A 26,758-nucleotide genomic window follows, 5' to 3' on the forward strand; every position below is an offset into this window, starting at 1 on the left:
CGACCATTGGATTTGACGTGCTCAAGAACGCATGCACGAGACGTATAGATGGGTATGCAACCATTCGTGTGCTTTGTAATGCATGTGCTTGTTCCAAAGCAGCTGATGCGTGCTGCTGCAAACTTAATGCGTTAGAATGCATGCATTATATACTGTTGAGATGCTCATGCATGCATGATGCTTTCAGAATAATGCATATGCTTTTATAAATCTGGCTCATGCAGTGTAGTGCACCAATGGCATTGTTTACTCGCTCGCAGGAGGTGTGCGCAGCCCCGAAGTCATGTCCAGATCGGGTGACCGAACCTCCACGTTTGACCCGACTCACAGCGACACTCTGCTGCACGGTCTCAACCTCCTGTGGAGGAAGCAGCTCTTCTGCGATGTGACGCTCACGGCACAGGGACAGCAGTTCCACTGCCACAAAGCCGTGCTGGCGTCCTGCTCGCAGTACTTCAGGTCCCTGTTCTCCACGCACATGCTGAGCAGAGAAGACGGGCTGGCGGCGAAGGACCAAGGCAGCACCGGCACCCCGTCCTCCTCCCCCGACGACAAGCTCCTGCCCAGCCCACGCTCCAGCATCAACAACCTGGTGCTGCAGGGCTGCTCCTCCATCGGTCTGCGGCTGGTGCTGGAGTACCTCTACACGGCCAACGTCACCCTCTCCCTGGACACAGTGGAGGAGGTGCTCTCCGTCAGCAAGATCCTCAACATCCCCCAGATCACCAAACTCAGCGTGCAGTTCCTCAACGACCAGATCTCGGTGCAGAACTACAAGCAGATCTGCAAGATCGCAGCTCTGCACGGGCTGGACGAGACCAAGAAGCTCGCCAACAAGTACCTGGTGGAGGACGTGCTCCTCTTGAACTTTGAGGAGATGTGCGCCATGCTGGACGCCCTGCCTCCGCCCGTGGAGTCGGAGCTGGCACTCTTTCAGATGTCCGTGCTGTGGTTGGAGCACGACAGGGAGACCAGGATGCACTACGCTCCCGACCTGATGAAGCGCCTGCGTTTCGCCCTCATCCCTGCCCCGGAGCTGGTGGAGAGGGTGCAGTCGGTGGACTTTATGAGGACTGACCCGGTGTGCCAGAAACTGCTCCTAGACGCCATGAACTACCACCTGATGCCCTTCAGACAGCACTGCAGACAGACCACGGCCAGCAGGTAGGATCTTCTGCACGGTCATGATGATCATGTTTTTTGTGTAGACGCATACATTTAACCCAGGGGTTGTGTGCACGGAAACAAAAAAACAAACTTGTGTATTTTCACAAGTTTGTTTTCATCAGTTAGGTTGTGTGTGTCAGACATGAGTATGTAAGTGTAGAGTACAACACACTGTGCACGTGATCATGCCCTGATACTATTGGAACAGGCTTGTGACAGGTGTCAGTAAACAGATCAATCTTTTAGGCAAAGATCTCATACATTCTTACGTGCTGCATAGTTAACTTGTGAATTGAATTCGGTTAGATTAGCAGTCTTTTGTTGGAATATCTGATCCATCTTTGTTCACAGAGTTTCCACGCTTTGCCTTATCTGTGAGATCCTCATTCTATTCCTCATAGTGCTGTTTCAGGGTTGATTAATTTCAGCACTGTTGCAAGCTTGCATACTGCAGACATTATTGCAGTCTGCAGATGGGATAATTAGCAGGAATAGGTGACCGTGGAATAAACTGGAATCAGTTGTTGGAGAATATGAGAGATTGTTTGCAATGAGATTCTCATTTGAAACTTTGGAATCAGGAATTTTAAGATGTTATGAAAGTCAAAAGGGCTTTATATAAATATGCATTTGTTAACAGAATTGTTATTATTTGTCAATCACTCTTCTCATCATTGTGTATCAGCTCTCCTCACCTGTGGTAATATCAATTGCTGAGCATCGTCCATGAACTTAAATGAGATGGAATCAATGAATGACTCAATTGAAGTGTCCTGATGATGATGCTAGTGTTTAAGACTGAGTAGTTTCATTGTCCAATGGAGTTGTGCATTTATATCCCAGGGATATAGAGCTGACAGGGATTGTAAATATTGAACCCCCAGACTTTAAGCACTTATTCACTCTGAGATTTTAATTGCACTGGCTAACCGCGAGGTCTCTAAACTGATAATAGTAATTTGCAGCTAAATATTTTATTATTGATTCGACATTAGTTGATTTGATAAATTCAATTATTGATTGACTGAATGGATGGATGCATATTCATGATCTAAGCAAGCAGCAATGATTTGGATACAGACATGTGTATGACAGACAGTAGTCACATGCACGACTTTGGCCTATGGGATCAAAACACATAATAGAAGCAATAAGGCTGTCAAGACCTTTACATAGTTTGAATCACAACCGCAGTGGCTGATTTTTTGTCAATATTCAAGGTATAACAGTCATTTAGGGATAACATTTAAAGCAAATAGCTATAAATAAACAAACACACTTAAGAAAATTTGTTCTGCAACTAACAATTATTTTGATAATGGATTAGTTGGCCGATTATATCTTCGATTAATCCTTCCCTCGGGTCATTTTAACCACAATTTTTGTTATTATTATTATTGAGTGTTCATTGGAGTGTCCAAGACCCTAGGACTTTTGTCATACTAGAACCACGAATACACCCAAAAATGGATTTGAGGAGTTTTGTGTTTGAAATAAAAAAAAGAAAGAAATTCTTCCCGCTTGGGTCAATTTGATCCCCTTAGGAATGAATGGAATTCAAGGAATGTTTAGTACACATAGAAAAACCTAAAAATGCTCAAACTTCAAACAAAAAAAAACTTGTCTACATGTGTATCCGAATGCATACTTAAGATAACGGATGTTAGTACCAGGGCTCTGAACCGGTTCAAGGAACGAAAACGAAAACCAGAAACGCTATAATATCGATTCTGCGCGGAGTGAACCGATTGATATTTTTTTCCGTTTTTAAGCCCTGGTTAGTACCCAGCGGAACAGATCCATATAGAGCGATCTAATGGAAAAAGTCATGAAATATGTTATATATTTTTCTCCACAAGAGGTCGGCAAAGATACCCAATGTAAGATATTTTGAGCTCAATTACAAGGGTTATTATGGAGCCCCGCACATGACATTTTGTTCCCTCGATTTATAGATTGTGCGCAAGATTTACTCATTTGTTTCCTTCGATTTATAGATTGTGCACACTATTTACTAAATCATTCCCTCGATTTATAGATTGTGCGCAAAATTTACTAATTCGTTCCCTCGATTTATAGATTGTGCGCAAAATTTACTAATTCGTTCCCTCGATTTATAGATTGTGTGCAAAATTTACTAATTAGTTCCCTCGATTTATAGATGGTGTGCAAAATGTACTAATTTGTTCCCTCGATTTATAGATTGTGCGCAAAATTTACTAATTTGTTTCCTCGATTTATAGATTGTGCGCACTATTTACTAAATAATTCCCTCGATTTATAGATTGTGTGCAAAATTTACTAATTCGTTCCCTCGATTTATAGATTGTTCGCACTATTTACTAAATCATTCCCTCAATTTATAGATTGTGCGCAAAATTTACTAATTCGTTTCCTTCGATTTATAGATCATGTGCACTATTTATTAAATCATTCCCTTGATTTATAGATTGTGTGCAAAATTTATTAATTCGTTTCCTTCGATTTATAGATTGTGCGCACTATTTACTAAATTATTCCCTTGATTTATAGATCGTGCACACTATTTACTAAATCATTCCCTCGATTTATAGATTGTGTGCACTAGTTACTAAATCATTCCCTTGATTTATAGATTGTGCGCACTATTTACTAAATCATTCCTTCGATTTATAGATCGTGCGCATTGTTTACTAAATCATTCCCTCGATTTATAGATTGTGCGCAAAATGTACTAATCCGTTCCCTCAATTTATAGATTGTGCGCAAAATTTACTAATTTGTTTCCTTCGATTTATAGATTGTGCGCACTATTTACTAAATCATTCCCTTGATTTATATATTGTGCACACTATTTACTAAATCATTCCCTCGATTTATAGATCGTGTGCACTGTTTACTAAATCATTCCCTCGATTTATATATTGTGCGCAAAATTTACTAAATCATTCCCTCGATTTATAGATTGTGCGCAAAATTTACTAATTCGTTCCCTCGATTTATAGATTGTGCGCAAAATGTACTAATTCGTTTCCTTCGATTTATAGATTGTGCGCACTATTTACTAAACCATTCCCTCGATTTATAGATTGTGCACACTGTTTACTAAATCGTTTCCCTCGATTTATAGATTGTGCGCAAAATTTACTAATCCGTTCCCTCAATTTATAGATTGTGCGCAAAATTTACTAATTTGTTTCCTTCGATTTATAGATTGTGCGCACTATTTACTAAATCATTCCCTTGATTTATATATTGTGCACACTATTTACTAAATCATTCCCTCGATTTATAGATCGTGTGCACTGTTTACTAAATCATTCCCTCGATTTATATATTGTGCGCAAAATTTACTAAATCATTCCCTCGATTTATAGATTGTGCGCAAAATTTACTAATTCGTTCCCTCGATTTATAGATTGTGCGCAAAATGTACTAATTCGTTTCCTTCGATTTATAGATTGTGCGCACTATTTACTAAACCATTCCCTCGATTTATAGATTGTGTGCACTGTTTACTAAATCATTCCCTCGATTTATAGATCGTGTGCACTGTTTACTAAATCATTCCCTCGATTTATAGATTGTGCGCAAAATTTACTAATTCGTTCCCTCGATTTATAGATTGTGCGCAAAATGTACTAATTCGTTTCCTTCGATTTATAGATTGTGCGCACTATTTACTAAACCATTCCTTCGATTTATAGATTGTGCGCACTATTTACTAAACCATTCCCTCGATTTATAGATTGTGCGCAAAATTTACTAATTCGTTCCCTCGATTTATAGATTGTGTGCAAAATATACTAATTCGTTTCCTTCGATTTATAGATTGTGCACACTATTTACTAAATCATTCCCTCGATTTATAGATTGTGCGCAAAATTTACTAATTTGTTCCCTCGATTTATAGATTGTGCGCACTATTTACTAAATCATTCCCTTGATTTATAGATTGTGTGCAAAATATACAAATTCGTTTCCTTCGATTTATAGATCATGCGCACTATTTACTAAATCATTCCCTCGATTTATAGATCATGCCCACGATTTACTAATTCATTCCCGCTATTTGCTAAGTCATACTCACGATCTAAAAATCGAGGGAACGAATTAGTAAATCGTGTGGACGGTTTACCAAGTTGAGGGAACGAAATAGTAAATTGTGCGCATGGTTTATAAAACGAGGGAACAAAATAGTAAATTGTGTGCACAATTGACTTTTTTTCCCTTGCACGTCATGTTATGCATTGCTCCGTAGGTTATGCATGAAATTGTGGGATATTTTGAATTCAAGTTGAAAGAATGTGAAGAATGTGCTTAAGTGATGTTTTATTAACAAATTTCGGGAGGAGCACGTTCAGATAATTAAACCTAATTAAACAGGAGTGGAGCACATTAAGTTAATCAATTTAATCAATGATAAGAGGTGTATATATACTGCAGATTTACCTTATTTTCATTGACAGTTTTTTAGCATCCCTCCACCATCCCATCTCCTCAATTTGAATGAATAAACTCTTATTTTTACAGCACGCCAAATACACATAATCTTTACTCTATTTAATTTGATGTAAGTGTGAACTCGTGAAAGGTAAATATAAAAAAAAAAACATTTAAAATCTAATTTAAAATTATCAAAATGAAATTAAATAAGTTTACTGGACACAATAAATTAAATATAATTGTAGGTCTTCGGGTCATTTTGACCCGCGAGGGAAGGATTTGTTACAAAGTGCGAAAACACACTATTCCACATCCACATGATTTGTTTGTGTTTATGTTCATGATTTCACAATAAATGAGACTTTTAATGAAGATTTATCAGATTGAGTTTGATTGAGTTTTACACCAGTAACTAGTCACTTAACTCAGGTTTCTAAAACTACATTCTGCATTAATGAGCATCGCAGAACACAAATCCTTCATCATCGCAGGCTAATTGATTCTACAACTTAAAATGAACAAATCAATAGAAGTCATTTTTTTGTTGTTCATTTGACGGTGGTGATAGAGTCATTCAGCATTAATATTCTCTCATGTTCTCTGCTCGGCTTGCTGTGTTTGTACACGCTTTTACCTTGTTGTGGCATCTCATTCAATATGTAATTGCTCTGCACTAATAACAGCTAATGACAGAATTGTTAATGAATCGGTTTCCCCGTCCCTCTGTAACACAGGATTCGCTCAAACAAACGGATGCTCCTGTTGGTCGGGGGCCTGCCTCCGGGTCCCGACCGCCTCCCTAGTAATCTGGTTCAGTACTACGACGACGAAAAGAAGACATGGAAGATCCTTACAAGTGAGTGCCTGCTCTTGTGTTGCTAGCATAGATCTTTTCTCTTCCACAGGAAGAACCCTGCCTGCGTTGGGTTGTGCTTCATCGCAGAGCAGAATAGAGCGAGAGCTTCCTGAGATGCAGGAGGTAATGATGTATCACTATCACTTTTAATGTAACTTTTTAATCAGAGCATGACTGCCTTCACACCATTGTGGAGCTGTAACGCCTGGATTCACTTGTGTGTGTTTTTTTGTTTTTTTGCCTGTCTTTTTGCATAAGCGTGCCAGCAAGATTAATTTTAATCTAATGATCTCGGGAAGATTCATCATCAGAAGATGACACGTATTCTTATTGAACTGCTTTATTAGGGCAAACGTTCTCGTAAGTGCATTTGTCTTCGTGAGCAGCAGGGAAGGAACAGGAGCGGTTTGCGTACTGCCAATAGTTTGTCGTGTGTTTTGGCATGACGAATTAGAGCCAGAATTCTTAGAAGGATTTAAATGACAACAATAGAGATCAAATATGTCGGAATGTTGAGTATTGATATCATAATCATGAAAAATGATGCCATAGTGTAATTGTGGAATGGAATCTGCCTTTTCAATGCTCTTTTAAAGCTCAGGTTTCTAATTAGTATGTCTCATTTAAGTCTCAATTTTGTCTCGGATGTTTCTCCTAATACCATTAAAAACAGACACAAAGGGGGGCAATGGTTGACTTGTAGTAGAGAGCTGTAAATAAACTGTGGCATAGCTCAGATAATTTAGTTTTGGAAGAATTTAATGAGTTCATGATGAGACACGTGAGATTTTGATCAGGAGAAAAAAAGCTAAAAGTTTCCATTTGCACTCTAAAAGAAACAATTAAAGGGATACTCCACCCAAAAAAGAATTCTGTCATAATTTATTCATGTTGTTTAGTGGTTCAGCGGATCACAAAACTCACGGTTCAGATCATATTACGTTTTATGAGTCACGGATCAGATCCTTTTTCGGATCAGCAGGAAAAAAAATTGGGGGAGGGGGGTTAACTTTGCTTTCCATGTATTACTTAAAGGCACAATATGTATTTTTTGCCGCAAGAGGTCGCTTATTCAAAACAAAGGCGTAGCTTGTTGTTGTCTTCACCTCAAAAGAATCCGAAAGTACTTGGGCAGAAATCATATTCATGGATGAGCTGATGCATTAAAGATTTATTAACGTTACTGTAGTATGAAGCAGGGTGGGAGCAGAACGAGGCCGCTGGAGCGTTTGCTAATGAGAGACGAGCGCGACACACGGCTCGAGAGCAGTGGAGCTTTTATTATGCCGCAGACGAGCGCTTTCGCTTCTTCTGCTCATGCGTATGAGGGGTAATGCAGCTCTGTTTTATCATATTAGATACATCTGAGTGTGTTGAAAATGACGTTATAAAGTTACTGTGTGTTCGCTCAGCGGCTGCTATGAGACACTTGTTGCACACTGCAGTGAGCTAGATCGATATTAGGCATGGTAAAACATGGTACTCGCGGTAAATCAAGAAAACGAGATTTAAACAATAAGTGTTGAGCTGTAGAACAGTGATTAGTTTTCTGTCGTTGAATGTATCCAATCAGTTGCTCACCTGTCTAATAAAACACATAATGTATTAAAGCGTCTTTGATGTTTCCATGGTTTCAACAAAATAAAACCAGAAACCGAGGATAATGTGGGTTAATGTAATTGATAGGCGACGCACGGACACGGTCCGTGTTCTGGTTAAAATGTCTTATTTCTCTGGATTTAAACATTCTTGGAAACATTTGGGATAATGTCAGTACACAAATCAAAAAAATATATACCATTGTTCTAGTGGGTTTTGGATATTTTAATCCAAAATCTTACATATTGTGCCTTTAAAGCTCACTTTAAGTACTTGACTAAGTAGCCTAACTATTAAAGTTCAATAATTTAACGGTCATTAATACCGTAAATCCTGCAAAGTTTTTTAAATGTATGTACATTTATAACACTAATACATTGTATTTTTTACTTTTACATCAAATTACAAAAAAAACAAGTTACCGCTGCTGTGAGGGTGTTTCTAATACAGCGTCTATGGGAGTGATGGTATATTTTAACATATTTCTCTCTTTTCACTGCCGTTATCAATCTCACTCTATTTTTCCCACTTTTTGAAAGTTTTGAAATTACTACTGTGGAGTTTTTCTTTTGCTATTTGAGCAAATGGGGACACACAAAAAATATTTAATGTATACTCTCATTCACCGCTATAAAAGTTAAACCAACTATGACAACTTCCAGTCTGAGAAACCGGGATATGTGAAAAGGGTCTATTACAAGCATAGATAAATACAATAGAACAAAGTTACAAATAAATTAATGTCTAACAGTGGTATTTATTTCAGGTACATAAATGTAATAATTCAATGTAAAATAACACTATAGTGTTCACTGTATACATTTAATATAGATCAGGGCTAATCTTTCATTCACTTGTCTGAGTAAAAAAATTGCTTGTCCGGAAAAAAATATTTTTTTTGTGTGTTGTAAATAAAATGTATTCTGAAGCACTATTCTCACCATTGTTCAATCAGCTTTGACATATAGGGCATTTTGCGCCTAATCTTATTAAATATAGGCTATGCTTCAGCTTTCCTTTTATATTCTTAAATTTGATCAATAAATTAAATTAGAAGACACTATAGGGCTGTTACCAATTAAATTAAATAATTTACACTGAAAAATTACAACTGCATTAAATAATGTTATGAGATTGTTTTAAATATTTTTTGAATATACAAATAAGAAAAGTTGGAAAGAATGTTTAAACATGAAACTAAAACGCCAGTAGGTGGCGGCAGGTGACGTCTTAATGAGCGAGTCATTGAGTCGATTCATTCAAATGGATGATTCGTTCAAGAATGAGGCAGTCGTTTACGAATAGGTCATTGAATCTTTGATTCAACCGATTCATTCAAAACGCTGAATCATTCACTAACACGCTGTTGCGGTGACACGCGTTCTGCTGTGATCTTTGTTTGGAACTATTTTCGCTGCTGAAATAGAACAAAAACAATCAATATTGTATCTAAAATGTAAGTGACTTAATGTTAATAATTGTTTATGGAACTGTCATATGAAATCAGTGTCATTTTCAGTCGTGATGTTATTCAACGTTATAGTTACCATCATTTCATTATACATTATATATTATTATCCACTATAGATCGCCACTTACACTAATGAATGCAGAATCATTCTTGCATTTTGGTGATACCCTAGTTATTTTTTGTTAATGACGTGTTATCAGGCTACTTGTCCGTTCCGGCAAGTAAAATTCTATTTCACTTGCCCCTTCAAAAAATCCAATTGTCCCGGACAAGCAGACAAGCGTTAATGTCGAGCCCTGTAGATTAATATTTGTTAAAGCTGTTTGATTAACATTAATGACACAGAGAGCAGAAGATTTTTATTGGCTGCTGTCACTTTAAGATCTTTCACTTTCATGCACCGATCCAATATAATGATACACATCCAGTTTCTTTCTCAACTTTACATTAACCAACTGTGTTTATGAGGATACTTGCCGAGACGGGTATTTTGACATCATTTTGTGTGTTTGTGTCCATCCAAGTGCAAGGAGACGCTAAAGAGGAATTAATTCACTGTTCGAGTTCTCTTTAGCCTCTCATTCTGCTTGAATGGTTTAAAATCGCTTGAATGTGTAAATGATCAACTTTGACTTTATTGTGGTTAAACTTGCAATTAATCCGTGAATCACATGGGGCCTGGTCCGTACGGATCACGGATCAACTACGATCCGTTTCACCCCTAATGTCGTTCCAAAACTGCATGTCTGTCTGTCTTCTGTGAAACATAAAAAAGATATTTTGAGAAATGTGTAAAGCATACAGGTTTGAAAGAACATGAGAGAGTGAGTAAATTATGGTAGAATTTCAGTTTTGGGTGGAGTATCCCTTTAAGATCCTCAAATATTTGAGTTCACTTTGAGATCTCTGACTTTTGATTGCAGACACAGTTTGAGACATTGCTGTGATCTCTTCTGAAATCTAGTGGAGATTACAAGGGTCTTTATCTCAGGTGAAACATCTGAGAAGCTGGAGACAGGTCTCATTTGCTCTAAATGTAATTTCATTGCTGTCTACGAGAAACAATTGAGGCAATAAAGAGATCTTCTTGGTGATTTTTCTTTCCTGTGCATTTGCATATTTTCCTCTAAACAAATTGTTAGTTGATATAATGTATCAGAGTCAAAAGTAAAGTCTTTAATACAGCAATTATTGCGTGCGGCTAGATATTAGCCCTAGTGCTAGCTGTTAATCAGATAGTTAGAACTGTGTATTATTGTTCAAATAATCTCTAAACTAGTTCAGAGTCTGTCTGTACATGTGTCAGTCACTCTGTTACTGTATGTGTATACAGTGGGGAGAACAAGTATTTGATAAGATTTTGCAGGTTTGCCCACTTACAAAGCATGTAGAAGTCTGTAATTTGTATCATAGGTACACTTCGACTGTGAGAGAAAATCCAGAAAATCACATTGTATGATTTTTAAGTAATTAATTTGCATTTTATTGCATGACATAAGTATTTGATACATCAGAAAAGCAGAACTCAATATTTGGTACAGAAACCTTTGTTTGCAATTACAGAGATCATACGTTTCCTGTAGTTCTTGAGCAGGTTTGCACACACTGCAGCAGGGATTTTGGCCCACTCCTCCATACAGACCTTCTCCAGATCCTTCAGGTTTCGGGGCTGTCGCTGGGCAATACAGACTTTCAGCTCCCTCCAAAGATTCTCTATTGGGTTCAGGTCTGGAGACTGGCTAGGCCACTGCAGGACCTTCAGACGCTTCTCACGGAGCCACTCCTTAGTTGCCCTGGCAGTGTGTTTCGTGTCGTTGTCATGATGGCAGACCCAGCCACGACCCATCTTCAATGCTCTTACTGAGGGAAGGAGGTTGTTGGCCAAGATCTCGCGATACATGGCCCCATCCATCTTCCCCTCAATACGGTGCAGTCGTCCTGTCCTATTTGCAGGAAAGCATCCCCAAAGAATGATTTTCCACCTCCATGCTTCACGGTTGGGATGGTGTTCTTGGGGTTGTACTCATCCTTCTTCTTCCTCTAAAACACGGCGAGTGGAGTTTAGACCTAAAAGCTCTATTTTTGTCTTGAGACCACATGACCTTCTCCCATTCCTCCTCTAGATCATCCAGATGGTCATTGGCAAACTTCAGACGTGTCTGGACATGCGCTGGCTTGATCAGGGGGACCTTGCGTGCGCTGCAGGATTTTAATCCATGACGGCGTAGTGTGTTACTAATGGTTTTCTTTGAGACTGTGGTCCCAGCTCTCTTCAGGTCATTGAGCAGGTCCTGCCGTGTAGTTCTGGGCTGATCCCTCACCTTCCTCATGATCATTGATGCCCTACGTGGTGAGATCTTGCATGTGCCCCAGACCGAGGGAGATTGACCGCCATCTTGAACTTCGTCCATTTTCTAATAATTGCACCAACAGTTGTTGCCTTCTCACCAAGCTGCTTGCCTATTGTCCTGTAGCCCATCCCAGGCTTGTGCAGGTCTACAATTTTATCCCTGATGTCCTTACACAGCTCTCTGGTCTTGGCCATTGTGGAGAGGTTGGAGTGTGTTTGATGGAGTGTGTGGACAGGTGTCTTTTATACAGGAAACGAGTTCAAACAGGTGCAGTTAATGCAGGTAATGAGTCGAGAACAGGAGGGCTTCTTAAAGAAAAACGAACAGGTCTGTGTGAGCCGGAAATTCTTACTGGTTGGTAGGTGATCAATAAAATGCAAATTAATTATTTAAAAATCATACAATGTGATTTTCTGGATTTTTGTCTCTCACAGTTGAAGTGTACCTATGATAAAAATTACAGACTTCAACATGCTTTATAAGTAGAAAAATCTGCAAAATCGGCAGTGTATCAAATACTTGTTCTCCCCAGTGTATGTATATGGTAAGCTCCAGGTGGCTTGTGGGATAGCAAAAGCCTCCTCACTCAAAATGCCAGGAGTCTATTCTTCTAAAACATTACAGGTCATGTGTTTGGAGAGAAACTTGGCAAGTGGAAACTCTTTTAAACCATATAAATGGATTATAATCCGTCTATATAGCTCAATATAAGATGCAAAGTATGTTCGTTTTTGCAATTTAGCAATGAGCCAAGACACAATGTATTATGATTTAATTAAAACGATTCTATAGTGTCTGTCCCTTGCCGAGGCAAAACAAGGACATAAACGGACGTGCAGTAATTTTGTTTTATGGCTAAGATTGCGTTCAGTCATCCAATCACTGCATCGCTGAGGTGTGAGACCTACAAAGACACCTTACGCTCCGAAACCTGCTTGCAAGCGTTTGGCAGCATGCATAACATTCATTAATGAATTACATCTGGATCTATATAACTTACACTCATAAGGTCATAGTGTAATGTCCTTTATTTCTGCCTCAGACGTCGAGTCTTAAATGGCCCATGGCCAGGCGGAGCGACCAAACTGCAAAATCATCCTGTGAACACACCAGCAGCCCCTTGATGTCGTTTGGGGTGTGCAGGTTATTAACATTCAATCATAACTTTGCAATGAGCCGAAACCCAAAAGGGGGGGAACAGCGACTGATTAAAACCTTCATCAGCACTATTTAGGATGGTTCTCATGACTGGCTGCACCTCTCTGCTTCCCTGGCTTTCTGCTCTGTGCTGAGACTGCCACCTAGTGCACTCAGTGTGCTAGGGTCAAAATGAGAGGAGGCAAAACAGTTATTTGTTATTTGTCATAAGTTGAAATGTGTTGATTACTCCATATTGTGCATTTAATGCCATTGTGTTATTCATTTAGATTAGTGACAGCATGTTTCACTTTAAACGTGTTAACATGAAGTAAACAAATTTAGAAATTGAGAAATAACGACTATTTCAGAGCCATTAAGAACTTATTTTCATAACATTTAAGCACTTTTCCATTTCTATTAATCTCAATATTATATTTGTAATCTTATATTTGTATTACTGTAATAGTTGTTTCTTTTTGCAGTTTTATATTTAAGTTGGCAGAAATTTAATAAAATAAATGGAAAAAAGTAGAAAAGTGCTTAATTATCATGAAAACGTATTAATGTAAATATAAGAAAATAAATAAAAATCAAATCAATCATTAATAAATAAAAAAACCTAGAATATATATATATATATATATATATATATATATATATATATATATATATATATATATTTTTTTTTTTTTTTTTTTCTTTTTTTTTTTCTAGGTTTTTATATATATATTATATATATATTAATAAATAAAAAAACCTAGAAAAAAAAAAAAATATATATATATATATATATATATTTTTTTTTTTTTTTTTTTTCTAGGTTTTTTTATTTATTAATATATATATATATATAATATATATATATAAAAACCTAGAAGAAAAAAAAAAAAAAAATAATATATATATATATATATATATATATATATATACATATATATATATATATATATATATATATATATATATATATATATCAGGGTTTCCGTTGTCCGGTAATTACCGGACATTGGCCGGGAAAAAAATTAAATGTCCGAAAAAATTAAATCTTTTCGGTCAAATTGTCAGATTAAAATTTCAGATTAAAATCTGACAAATAGCTCTCCAAATCTGACAAATAGCTCTCCAAGAATATGCAGAACCAGCGATCAGAAGGATTGTTTGCCATTTTACAAGCCTTCTGCGGACACCGCTCCTCTTATCGATACCGTAAGCCTGCGACGTGATGCCCTCGCTGTCATGACAGCGCTCCGTGGCTATGGAGGATTGCATTTCTCCACAGCCTGCGAAGTCCTCATATGTGATTTCAGCGAAATGTATCCAGAGTGGACCAAGCTCGCCAAGATAGCCTGTGTAATCCCGGTCTCGAGTGTTCCTGCAGAGAGGGGGTTCTCACTGCAGAATCGGATCAAGACGAAGCAGCGATCGCCTTGCGGAGAACAAGGTTACGTGGCTTATGCGCATTGCAAGTTGTGGAGAGACACTGGGAACTTTTGATTTTAAGTCGGCAGCTGCACAATTCAGCACTGCAAAAAAGCGTAAAAAGTAGCCAAAAATGACGCGAGACAATGTTATAGGCCTAGTCATTTGTTTGTTCAAGTTCATTTGACAAGGAGTCATTTACACGGTGGCCAATTTAAATGTTACCAACTAAATGAGACATACTGAGTTTATAATTAAATTTGCTTGAGTAAAAACAATGCTATATTCGGATATTTTATGTGGGGAAGGGGGGTTGGTTTGTTAAACTATGAAATGTGAAACCATAGTAAAAAAAATTGGTTGATTGACGCCAATCGGACGTTCATGTTTTTTTCCCCGTCTATTTGAAAGTTAGGCTAATAAACATGTTGCATATACGGCCTGATTATGTCATTTTTTTAAGTTACATAAACTGCTTTCAGTTTTCCTCAACTTGAATAATTAAGAGGCGATATTTGACCGGCATATCATCAAAATGTCCGGAAAACGAAACCTCTGCCGGTCACTTTGACCGGCACCATTTTTTTCTAGCGGAAACTCTGATATATATATATATATATATATATATATTCTAGGTTTTTTACTTATTAATAATTTATTTGATTTTTATTTATTTTCTTATATTTACATTAATACGTTTTCATGATAATTAAGCACTTTTCTACTTTTTTCCATTTATTTTATTCTTCTCAATGATGATTCTCACTGGATTTATATTACTGTAATAGTTGTTTCTTTTTGCAGTTTTATTTTTATTTAAATCGGCATAAATTAAAAGCATTTCAATACGCATTATTAATAAATACATACATTGATACTATGATGAATTCACAAACTGAATTGACAATTTACCTTAATTTACATATATATTTTTATAGTTTTTATTTATTTAATTATTTATTTGATTGTTTTATTTATTTTCTTATATTTACATTGATACATTTTCATGAAAATTAAGCACTTTTTTTACTAGAATAAAAGTATTAAGGCTTTGTGAGATTTACTCAATACACTGTCATAAACTTTATCTCAGATATATATATATATATATATATATATATATATATATATATATATATATATATATATATATATATATATATATATATATATATATTTTTTTTTTTTTTTTTTTTTTTTTTTTTCTGTGTTAAAAGACTGAAAAACAAAGACCTTGTGAGCTGAATTTCAGGAGATTTGTTCCTTTGAAAAGTCAATATCATATGTCTTCACTGTGCAGGCTTCTTATCAGTCAGTTTAGCAATATGATGCATCTGCACCTGTGTAGATCAGGCTGTAAGAAGATCAATAACAAAGCCTAGACTGTGACCTCTTGATCATTTGAATCATCTCGCAACAAATCACCTTCCAAAGCTGAGCCTGTTGGGACGTGTAGTAAATGTCAGCAGGCCACAAAAGCCCCGCATGGCTCCAGACACCTGAGAAGCCAAATCATTCTCTCGCTGACAGTCAGATCTCTGTCAATCAGGTTTTGTGTGCAGCGAGACAGCTGAGAGGTTCCCCTCGTGGGACGGAGCTGTGAGATTCAGTCCGAATCCGTTCTCAACGGAAAGGCCTCTGTGCGTCAGACTCCAGTTAGATTGCGGTAGAAGAGGCCAAATGGAAAAAAGCGTGATTCAAGGCTGTCTAATTTTACAGCAACTGTGATCCATCAGGCAGCGGAGATGTGGCAGTGGAAATGAATGATCGAGGCAGACAGGTGGCTCTTAGCGTACGACTGATTTACGCTGCACGGGCACCGGACGGAGATTTATGGAGTGAACATGATCATGTTCATTATGACTGTCACCCTACGACCATTTCTCTCTATTTCAACTGGGGGTCACTTTTTGCAGGAGCTGGAGAATGAGAGGAGATGGAGACAGGAAGGAATAGTGCTGGAAAGCAGCCTGTACATCAGAAATCTACCACAAAACGGTTAATATAGTGCTATTTGATTAGTTGTGGCATTTTATTCAGAATATTGAGAAATATATATATATTTTTTTGTGAGGAGCTCAAACTATAAACTATATTGTATGCAGTGTTTCTTTTGGTTTTTGTTGTTTATTTTGTATATTGCAATTTTTGTATCTTTCATTTGAGTGATTCCTAGAAAAAAAATTAATAGATCAAATGTATAGTATAATATATATTATACCAGTCATAAGTCTCACGGGTATATTTGTGACAATAGCCAACAATACATTGTATGGGTCAAAATTATACATTTTTCTTTTATGCCAAAAATATTAAGTAAAGATCTTGTTCCATGAAGATATTTTGTAAATTTCCTAGCGTAAATATATAAAAATGTATTATTAGTAGTAAAATGCATTGCTAAGGACTTCATTTGGACAACTTTAAAGGTCATTTTCTCAATATTTAGATTTTTTTACACCCTCAGATTCCAGATTTTCAAATAGTTGTCAATTAAAAACAAATTACCCTTATGACTGGTATTTGAGTCCAGGGTCACACACACACACACACACACACACACACACACACACACACACACACACACACACACACACACACACACACACACATATATATATAAACATGTATAAATTTACCGGTCAAAAGTTTGGAAACATTACTATTTTTTATGTTTTTAAAAGAAGTCTCTTATGCTCATCAAGGCTGCATTTATTTGATTAAAAATACAGAAAAATTATATTGTGAAATATAAAAAACTTTAAAATATAATTTATTCCTGTGATGCAAATCTGTATTTTTAGCATCATTACTTCAGTGTCACACGATCCTTCAGAAATCATAACCTTTCTATATATTTTATATATTCAGTTTAAATACATTTATTATGCCACAATGGGTAATAAAGTTGCACATGTAGTTTATGACCAGATGTTCATTTGTGGCTTTTAATAAAACAATAATTTGGGCATTAGCTCTGAATGGTTACATTTGTCAAATCCTGATGAAATTGAATGATATTACTTTGATGATTTAATGTTTCTTGAGTGTTATTTCTTTGTGGGATTAGTGGGATTGCTGCAATGGTTGACTTTACATGATCCTTTACATATTTAATACAATATCAAATGATGTGTAAACTTTAAATGAACAACAGTTCACATAATATTTACTGTAATTACTGATTTGAGGATGCTGATAATCTCAAAGTGGTCAAATATCATCGGCTTGGCTAATGTATGGACCTTTCACTATTCAGATGTATCACTTTCTTATTGCACTAGACTCATCTGTTGTGTCTCTGTGTTGTAGTAATGCCGTATAACAGCGCCCATCACTGTGTAGTTGAGGTGGAGAACTTCCTGCTTTTATTGGGTGGAGAAGACCAATGGAACCCTAATGGTAAAACATGATTAAATGTCTATGAAAAGCTGAATAAAATCAATGTTATCACTGACATTGATTTTATAATGTGCATTATTGCTATGAAAACACTGTGTTTTTTATTTCAAACAGTGTTTGTGATGTTACTGTGGAATAAAACTAATATGTGCATCATCTTTGCAGGCAAACACAGCACTAACTTTGTAAGTCGCTATGATCCGAGATTCAATAGCTGGATCCAACTACCGCCCATGCAGGAGAGGTATGATGCCTTCTGAAAATGACTTATTATTCATAAAATAATAAGAGCTCTTCCTAACATGGCTATAATTATTTCTTAAGCCTTTGTGATGAATTTTTCACTCTTGGTTGCGACGGGGATATTTGCTGTAAACAGTCTCTACGTTGACTGATTTTAAGAGACGATCTTTTCATCTTGTCTTTGTTTCAGGAGAGCGAGTTTCTTCGCTTGCTGCCTGGATAAGCACTTGTATGTTGTTGGGGGAAGGAACGAGACAGGTTATCTGTCTAGCGTTGAAGCCTATAACCTTGAGACAAACGAATGGAATTACGTTTCGTCTCTTCCTCAGCCGCTGGCTGCACACGCAGGCGCCGTGCACAATGGGAAAATATACATCTCAGGTCTGACGATACACCTCATCCAAACAGTGAATTAATCAAAGTTTCTGAGACGTTACTAACAGGTGCCGTTACAGCGATGAAGTCTACAAGTGACTTGCTGTACCATTAACAGCACAGTTCAATGTTATTTCTTAGATGTATTTTGAACAGCTACTTTTTTACTATTTTAAAAACATTATAAATTCAATATAAAAATGGCATTCAAAAGCAAAACAAAAAATGTTGGACAGGACTCAAATTTATCCATAGGGAATTCATTGGATTGTGAAAAGTGTCTCTGGTCACACTTCAGTTTAGGGTCCAATTGTCACTGCTTATTAATAGTTAGTAAAATAGTTGTTAAAGGAACACGCCACTATTTTTGAAAATAGGCTCATTTTCCAGCTCCCCTTGAGGTAAACAGTTTACCGTTTTTAAATCCATTCAGCCGATCTCTGAGTCTGGCGGTAGCACTTTTAGCATAGCTTAGCATAGATCATTGAATCTGATTAGACCGTTAGCATCTCGCTCAAAAAAATGGTACGGCACAAAGTTCCTTGATTATTACGCAGGAATGAGAGAATAGTTCCTAACCATATCGGTCTAGAAAACTGCAACTTTTCATTTCCCGTCGGTCTTAGTACACGATGTAACTACAGAAGAGTCAAGTTTTAAATAGGAAAAATATCGAAACGTTTTAGTCATTTTTTTGAGCGAGATGCTAACGGTCTAATCAGATTCAATGATCTATGCTAAGCTATGCTAAAAGTGCTACCGCCAGACCCGGAGATCGACTGAATGGATTCGAAAACGGTAAAAGTGTGTTCCTTTAAGTTTAGGTTTTGGGTAGGGCTGCAACAACTAATTGATAAAATCAATAATGAAAATCATCGACAATGAATATCATTATTTATTAGTCGCGTCTTCCCACCGTGAACAGAAAACTTCCGCCAGTCGCTTCATGTCCCGCCAGCAGGACGCCTAAGTTTACTTCACTATATTACAATGAAATCCTAATCTAATCATGACAAACTATATATCGTTGGAAAGGTCTAAGACTCTTAAATAGATATTTTACCACAGATATTTGTTACAAATTATGTAGGTACAGTAATAGATGTATTTATAACATGAGTGCACCCTAAAAAAATCGAATCATAACAGGAGTTCTGACCATTGTCACAAAAAGTCGATGCACTTTTAATCATTGAAACTTTGGTTTACATGCTAAAGGTTCATAATAAAACATATATTCTAGTATTTATAAAATAATATTCTCTAAAAAGTATACTCTATATATTATCCTCTAAAATATAATATTATCTTTTTTATCGCCTTTTTATATCACATATTTTAGTAATTATCATGCGCTAGGTATCCATCGAAAGCTTACAAACTCAAAATTCATCCTGTGAAAACCGTTTTGAAATTAGACATTGCGTTACCATAGAAACGGTACTCTAAATTCTTTTAGCGGGCTCCTCCCCTGTTGGGCGTCATCATGTTTCATAATTTATAATCAAAACCTTTTCTAATCTTGACAAAACGCGTATCATCAGAAAGGTCTCAAGTTTCCATTTTATGTGATAGAAGTGATATTTGGACAGAAATGTATTAATTTGTTACAGGAGAATGCATAAAAAATATTCAATGGAATGTTTGTCACCCGGTGGCTATTTTTGGTATTATGCCTCAACAAAATCTCATGGGAACTTCAATTTTTTTTTTTTTATCAACTTCATATTTGGAACACAACGTGGTTAGACATATGGCTTTGATTTGATAGTAATTTTAGAGTAAAAATATTTTGTCAAATATATATTTAATAAAAAATAAAAAATATTTAGTTCAGTACATTTGATTTACAGTAAATTTAAACTTTCATAACTTAATTTTTTTTGATGTGCTTTCACTTCAGCAATAATCTGCAGAGTGTCTTCTTTAAAACAAGACCAAACGTACATGCATTTTCACGTCCATTCCCAAAAAGGGGTTACACGATCCTTTTGCTTTATAGCTCTTTTGCATGTGAAGGAGAGCATTGGGTAGGATGTGGAATAGTGTGTTTTTTCAATTAAAAAAAAATTAAAAATTAATGAAATCAAAGAAATAATCAGCTAAATAGACGATTATCAAAATGATTGTTAGTTCCTAGTATTGGTATAGGATTAAGGGATGTAGAATATGGTCATGCAGAATAAGGCATTAATATGTGCTTTATAAGTAATCATAAACAGACAATATCCTAGTAATATGCCAGCTAATAAACAACTAGTTAATAGTGAGAACTGGACCCTAAACTAAAGTGTTGCCATGTCTCTATATGACACATGATTGGGCGAAAAGTACTTGACATTAGACAAAAAGGAAAGACGTTTCAGAATAGACAAATTTTTTTATTTAGAATAACTTAAATCGTTCCTGTAGCCTAAACAGTCGAGCGTTGTGCTTGCAACACCAAGCTCAAATGCATGAACTGATAAATAAGTTTATATCTTCAATGCAATGCAAGTCTCTTTGGATAAAAAAGACCAGGCATGTGCATTTAGAAAGTAAAAACGAATTTTGATTCCATGTTGACTTAATTTTTTTGACAATCTCTAAATTGACAATACTCGGTCCTTATGTTGAAATTGGTATTGTGTGTGTTATGCTTCAGGTGGGGTTCACAACGGCGAATACGTGTCTTGGCTGTACTGCTACGACCCCGTGATGGACGTGTGGGCTCGGAAACAGGACATGAACACTAAGCGAGCCATCCACGCTCTCGCAGGCATGAGCGACCGCCTCTACGCTATTGGGGGCAACCACTTAAAGGGTAATTTATATAGCCGTAACCCAAATCTCAGCAGAGGGGGCTGCACTGACTGTGTACACAACAGTGATCAATATAGTTTCATTCAATGATTAGATTCCAAGCTTGCAACCCTTAGACGCCTCTGCAAAGTAAGACCTTGGCATATACGCCTGGGGTTTTCCTCTGACTGTTTTCCTCTGTGTGTAGGATTCTCTCATCTGGATGTGATGCTGGTGGAATGCTATGACCCTAAAGCAGATCAGTGGAATATCCTGCAAACGCCCATCTTAGAGGGACGCAGCGGGCCTGGATGTGCTGTTCTTGATGACAGTATTTACTTGGTTGGGGGCTACAGTTGGAGCATGGTAAACACATCTCAATTAAAATATATACACTATGTTAATAATTCAATTATATATATATATATATATATATATATATATATATATATATATATATATATATATATATATATATATATATATATATATATATATATATATATATTCAATATTATTTAATATTTTATTATATTTAATATTATTTAATATTTTATTATATATATTATATATTTAATATATTATTTAATATTTTAATTAATTGAATTATTGGCAAAGTTATTTATTTATTGATTTATTTGATCACTTTTTAATTATTTTACATTAAATAAAAAAAAATATATAAAAAAAAATATATATATATATATCACTCTAAAAAAAAGGTTCTATATGACACCAAAAATGGTTCTTGGCTCGTAATCATAGGGGAACATTTTTTAGTGCTATATAGCACCAATTTTGGTGCTTCAGTAGTTCTTCAGAGGTGCTATATAGCAACTTAGTCAAAGAACCGATGAAGAACCGCTGAAGAACCAAAATTGGTGATATATAGCACTAAAAAAGGTTCCCCTATGATTATGAGCCAAGAACCATTTTTGGTGCCATATAGAACCTTTTTTTTAGAGTGTATATATATATATATATATATATATATATATATATATATATATATATATATATATATAGAGAGAGAGAGAGAGAGAGAGAGAGAGAGAGAGAGAGAGAGAGAGAGAGAGAGAGAGAGAGAGAGAGAGAGAGAGAGAGAGAGAGAGAGAGAGAGAGAGAGAGAGAGAGAGATTTTATTAATTAATTAAATTAACATTTTTATCTTTATGCTAAAACACAGTTTCAAAATATCTGTGCATTTTTACCATTCTTAGCCAAAAACAATATTACAAATTAAATTAAAATTATAACTGTACAGCAACTGACATCTATTATGTCCTTGTAGATAATCAAAATTAATTTAAAGGTGAAAAGTGCCACTTTTTTGATGTTAAAGTATCTCAGTTTAATTTGCAGTCAGCTGTAAGTCATTTGTAGGTTGATTCCCCTGAACAAGTTGCTTTTGCAAAACTGGTTCAACCTATAGACCTTTTTCACATTTCCGGGTTTCTCAGAGCGGAAGTCGTCATAGTTGGGTTAAATATTATAGCTGTGAATGAGAGAATACTAGGGATGCCACAATACAGTTAGTCCACGGTTCAATACATACCTCGGTTTTTAGCCACGGTTTTCGGTTCGGTTCGGTTCTGATGGCTTGTCACATGCATTTTTTGTTATTCTATTCTTAGGCGACAGGAACAGCAAGAGGTTAAGGAGAATAAAGACTATTTTTTATTGCAATACTCTTTCTTTATTTTACTTAAAAGAATTGAAAAACCTCCCTTAAACTTAAAACTTTACTTTAAAAAAAAAACCTTGTATTCCTAGTGTATTGTATAATATAAAATAAATATATATAAAGATTTACACTGGCAGCTCAGTACAGCAGCATTTACGTATGAAACTGAATGAATAAATGTAAAAATAAAACACTACATAGACTTACCTATATAATATATACATTGATTCTTAGCTACTGCTATTAGTTTTTCAGTCAAGAGCAATGAGTGGTTTTCTCTTTGTCTTTTGTTGTTGTATTAACATTAAAGGGATAGTTCATTCAAAAATGAAAATTCTGTCATCGAGAAATGAATACAGGTTTGAAACAATATTAGAGTGAGTAAATAATGACATAATTTTAGAGGTGAACTGTCCCTTTAAGGACCGCGTGTTCAGGCTGCGCTGCTGTCAGTTTAAGACCTGCGTGCATCGTGCAGACACAGGCGCCGATTTTACTTAGTGCGCGCACTCGGAAAAGCGCATATTAAAACCGTGCACGTGAATGAAACCGGCAAGGCTTTAAAACGCATGCAAATAATGAACTTTCGTGATTGTGAATAACTATAGTGTTCCGTGAGTATAACTCTACCACTAACGTGTGATGTGAATGTATGTCGCGTTGTTCAGTATATTGGGATGGAGGCAAATGATAGAATGTGTAGAAAAATAATTAATTAAATGCAAAACCTAAAAAAACGCAATTCACAAGCGCGTATTGAACCGTGAATGCTGTACCGAACGGTTCAATATTATATTGAGAATTGTGGCATCCCTAGAGAATACATTAAATATTTTTCTGTGTGACCATTTGCTCACATAGCAAAAGAAAAACGCCACAGTTGTTATTTCACAACTTTCAAAAAGAGGGAAAAAATAGAGTGAGATTGATAACGGCAGTGAAAAGAGAGAAATAAGTCCATAACTCCCATAGACGCTATTACTAAACACCCTCACAGCAGCGGTAACTTTTGTATTGTAATTTGATGCAAAAGTAATAAAATACAAAGTATTAGTGTTATAAATGTACATATATATATATATAAAAAAAAAAAATGAAAATACAAAAAACGCTGCCGGATTTACGATATTGATGACCGTTAAAACGCGTCATCACAGTCTGTGAAAAGGGTCTGTGGTGTGAGGTTGGGGGTGGGACTATCCGTTTGACTGACCAATGGTAGAGGGGTTCAGGAAACCTGTTTGAAAACAACCGCTATTTTTGCCATTCTGATATTACTCACTTCACCATTGACAAAATCTGTGCTGCCATTCTGGACTCCTAGGGAGCTGATTGAGACGCACCTATTATTAAATAGGACTCTTTTTTTGATTGTTGTTTAAGGCCCTGTTTACACCTGGTATTAAGATGCGTTTTGGTCGATTGGATCACAAGTAGATGAGGGAGACACTTTCCCATTTACACCTGGTGTTTTAATCCGTCTCTTTTGTCCACTTTCAACCACTTCTGTCATGCTTTCTTCAAGGGGAGGGTCTATGAGCGGTAAATATATGGGCTTTTCAGATCTTTCAATTGAATGGACAAAATATGCTCACGCAATTTACATATGAAAGCGACTGGAGACGCTGGAAACGTGGGCACGTTGTTTAAACAGCAAATACACTCGTGCCCATCTGTTTGCCTATGGGCGTGCTGGTCTGAAAAATAAAAGGATTCCTCTCTGGAGAAGCGTTCAGTCTTGCAAATTCCGCCATGGCGCGAGGGCAACTGGCTTTTAAAGGGAATGGGAAATGAGACTTTGATTGGTTTATTGCCCATTACGCCCAAAACACACCCATGACCCATTAAGAGACTAGGTACAACCCTTTTGGACCATGCGCCTGGAGCGCTCAATGTTTTTTTTTATCGTTAAAATAGGGCCCTATGAATGTACATACATTAAAAGCATTTTGAAGCATTTTGAAGTGTGAAATATTGTGAGAATAACTAGTTGAACATCTCTTGCAGGGGGCATACAAGTCATCCACCATTTGTTACAGCCCAGAGAAAGGCACATGGACAGAAATGGAAGGAGAGGTTGCTGAACCTTTAGCCGGGCCGGCCTGTGCCACAGTCATACTGCCGGCCTGTTTACCATTTAACAAATAACTATATAGAATGGCAAAAAAACGAGGCAAAACTTGTCGGGATGGAAAGTCAATCGCTAAACGAATCAAACAAACGAGGAGACTCTGCGTACGGAACGCCCCCAGCTTTTGAACAGGAGGTGATGAGGTGTACAGATTATTATTTTTTTACTGGTCTGACAAGAGCACTTTGTTTCTTTCATACTTAAAAGGTTTTAAACTGATATAATCATCAACTTTGCGTATTTGATGCTCACGTGTGTTGACATTCAACTGCTCCCATTCAATCCTTTTTTTATCGTAAATGTTTTTGCTTAACTTGACATACAGTAGCACGCATACTTTTTTTCGAACCAAATCGATATAGCTTCCATACGTACTTTGTATTTTGTGGAAATCGCTGATCAAAGTCAACGCTGAAGTGGGTTGACAAAGGAATACTCATGTTTTTACAAGCAAAAATCATGATTCTGTGTACACTGTAGACTAGATATCAGCTATTTAATATATATCACACCACGTCTGCTTGTTATTGATATTGCCGCCATACTTAAGTGGCACATTGTTATTTGTACAGATGAGAGGGGAATTAATGTCAGTTATTAAAAAAAAACATTTCAGTAAAACACAAGTTATGATTTATTGTTTGAACAATCAGTATATTATTTATTTAGCCATGTGGTATATATGCATGGCGTGAAGTGGAAAGCTTATTGTGTTATACTGTGGGTATACATATTTCTTTATGTTAATATCTGTTCATATCTCACAGTGCCTATTTTAAATATCAGGCTGCTTTATTTCTTAAAATTGCCCATTATAAAATCAGACATTTTAAATCATATAAATTATTGGCCTGATTGGTTTCTCTGAGACGTGATATGAAATCTGAATTTGTTGCACTGGTGTTTGTCGGCCCTTTTGATGAGAAAAGGGAATGTTTTTCATTGTTGTAAATAATCGCTTGCAGTGGAACATTTTTGTGCTCATAGGATTTATTCTCAAATCCTGTTATGTTCTTTACATTTAGTCTATGAAAATAAAAACGGAATTTCTGGATCAATAATCTGTCTGAGCTCCCCCTTCAACAACACAGTGCCTTTATCTATTGTATATAAAACTGTTTATGTGTGTTTGCAGTTTTACAATAATTGATGCATTTCTTCGTTTTTGGTTTACTGATTAGAAAAACTATGTTTAAATACAATATCTGACAAAATGTTTGAATTCATTTTAAGGCCCAAGTACAGGTAAAACCTGTGTTACTTTCAGCAGACGTACTGGGACAAACTGAAGATCTGTTTCAATCAGCACATTTCAAGGATTGAAATTCTTGGGCCATTTTTGAAATCATGAATTTTGAAAAATGTCAATGCTCGCCTTTTGCAGCCAGCATGCAACATCCTTGAGACACCTGGAAATGAGGTGTAGGTGAGAACGGGGCAAGATGTCACATTGGTAAAAGCTAGCATACAAAAATATCAAACCATTGTTTTGGCCAACAGATTGGGCCTTCATTATGTAGTTGGCTTTTATTCATTGTATTTCTTTTTTAATATAATCATTTAATTTTCAATTTACTTCAATTGGCATGACAATTGATGAATAGTATTGTCAATGCATTTTAAGGTTAAGCGTGTGTAAATATGTATGTTGTTATAGCAAGTATGGGGAAAAATCAATTAGTTGCTTGGCTGATAATATAATGCGTTTCTTTTT

At 36.2% G+C, this 26,758-nt stretch overlaps 1 protein-coding gene across 1 annotated transcript; it reads left to right on the forward strand.

Moving 5' to 3' along the window:
• The first annotated feature begins 265 nt into the window (after nucleotides 1–265).
• On the forward strand, nucleotides 266–26,100 carry klhl14 (kelch-like family member 14). The gene is made up of 8 exons (XM_079806219.1): nucleotides 266–1,164; nucleotides 6,327–6,448; nucleotides 17,741–17,830; nucleotides 17,996–18,074; nucleotides 18,264–18,454; nucleotides 21,093–21,251; nucleotides 21,438–21,595; nucleotides 24,921–26,100. The coding sequence occupies exons 1-8, from the start codon at nucleotides 284–286 to the stop codon at nucleotides 25,059–25,061; spliced, it is 1,821 nt and encodes a 606-aa protein (XP_079662345.1). The 5' UTR covers nucleotides 266–283; the 3' UTR covers nucleotides 25,062–26,100.
• Nucleotides 26,101–26,758: the final 658 nt, after the last annotated feature.

This window comes from Gobio gobio (assembly GCF_949357685.1).
Source record: "Gobio gobio genome assembly, chromosome: 23".
NCBI lineage: Eukaryota > Metazoa > Chordata > Actinopteri > Cypriniformes > Gobionidae > Gobio > Gobio gobio.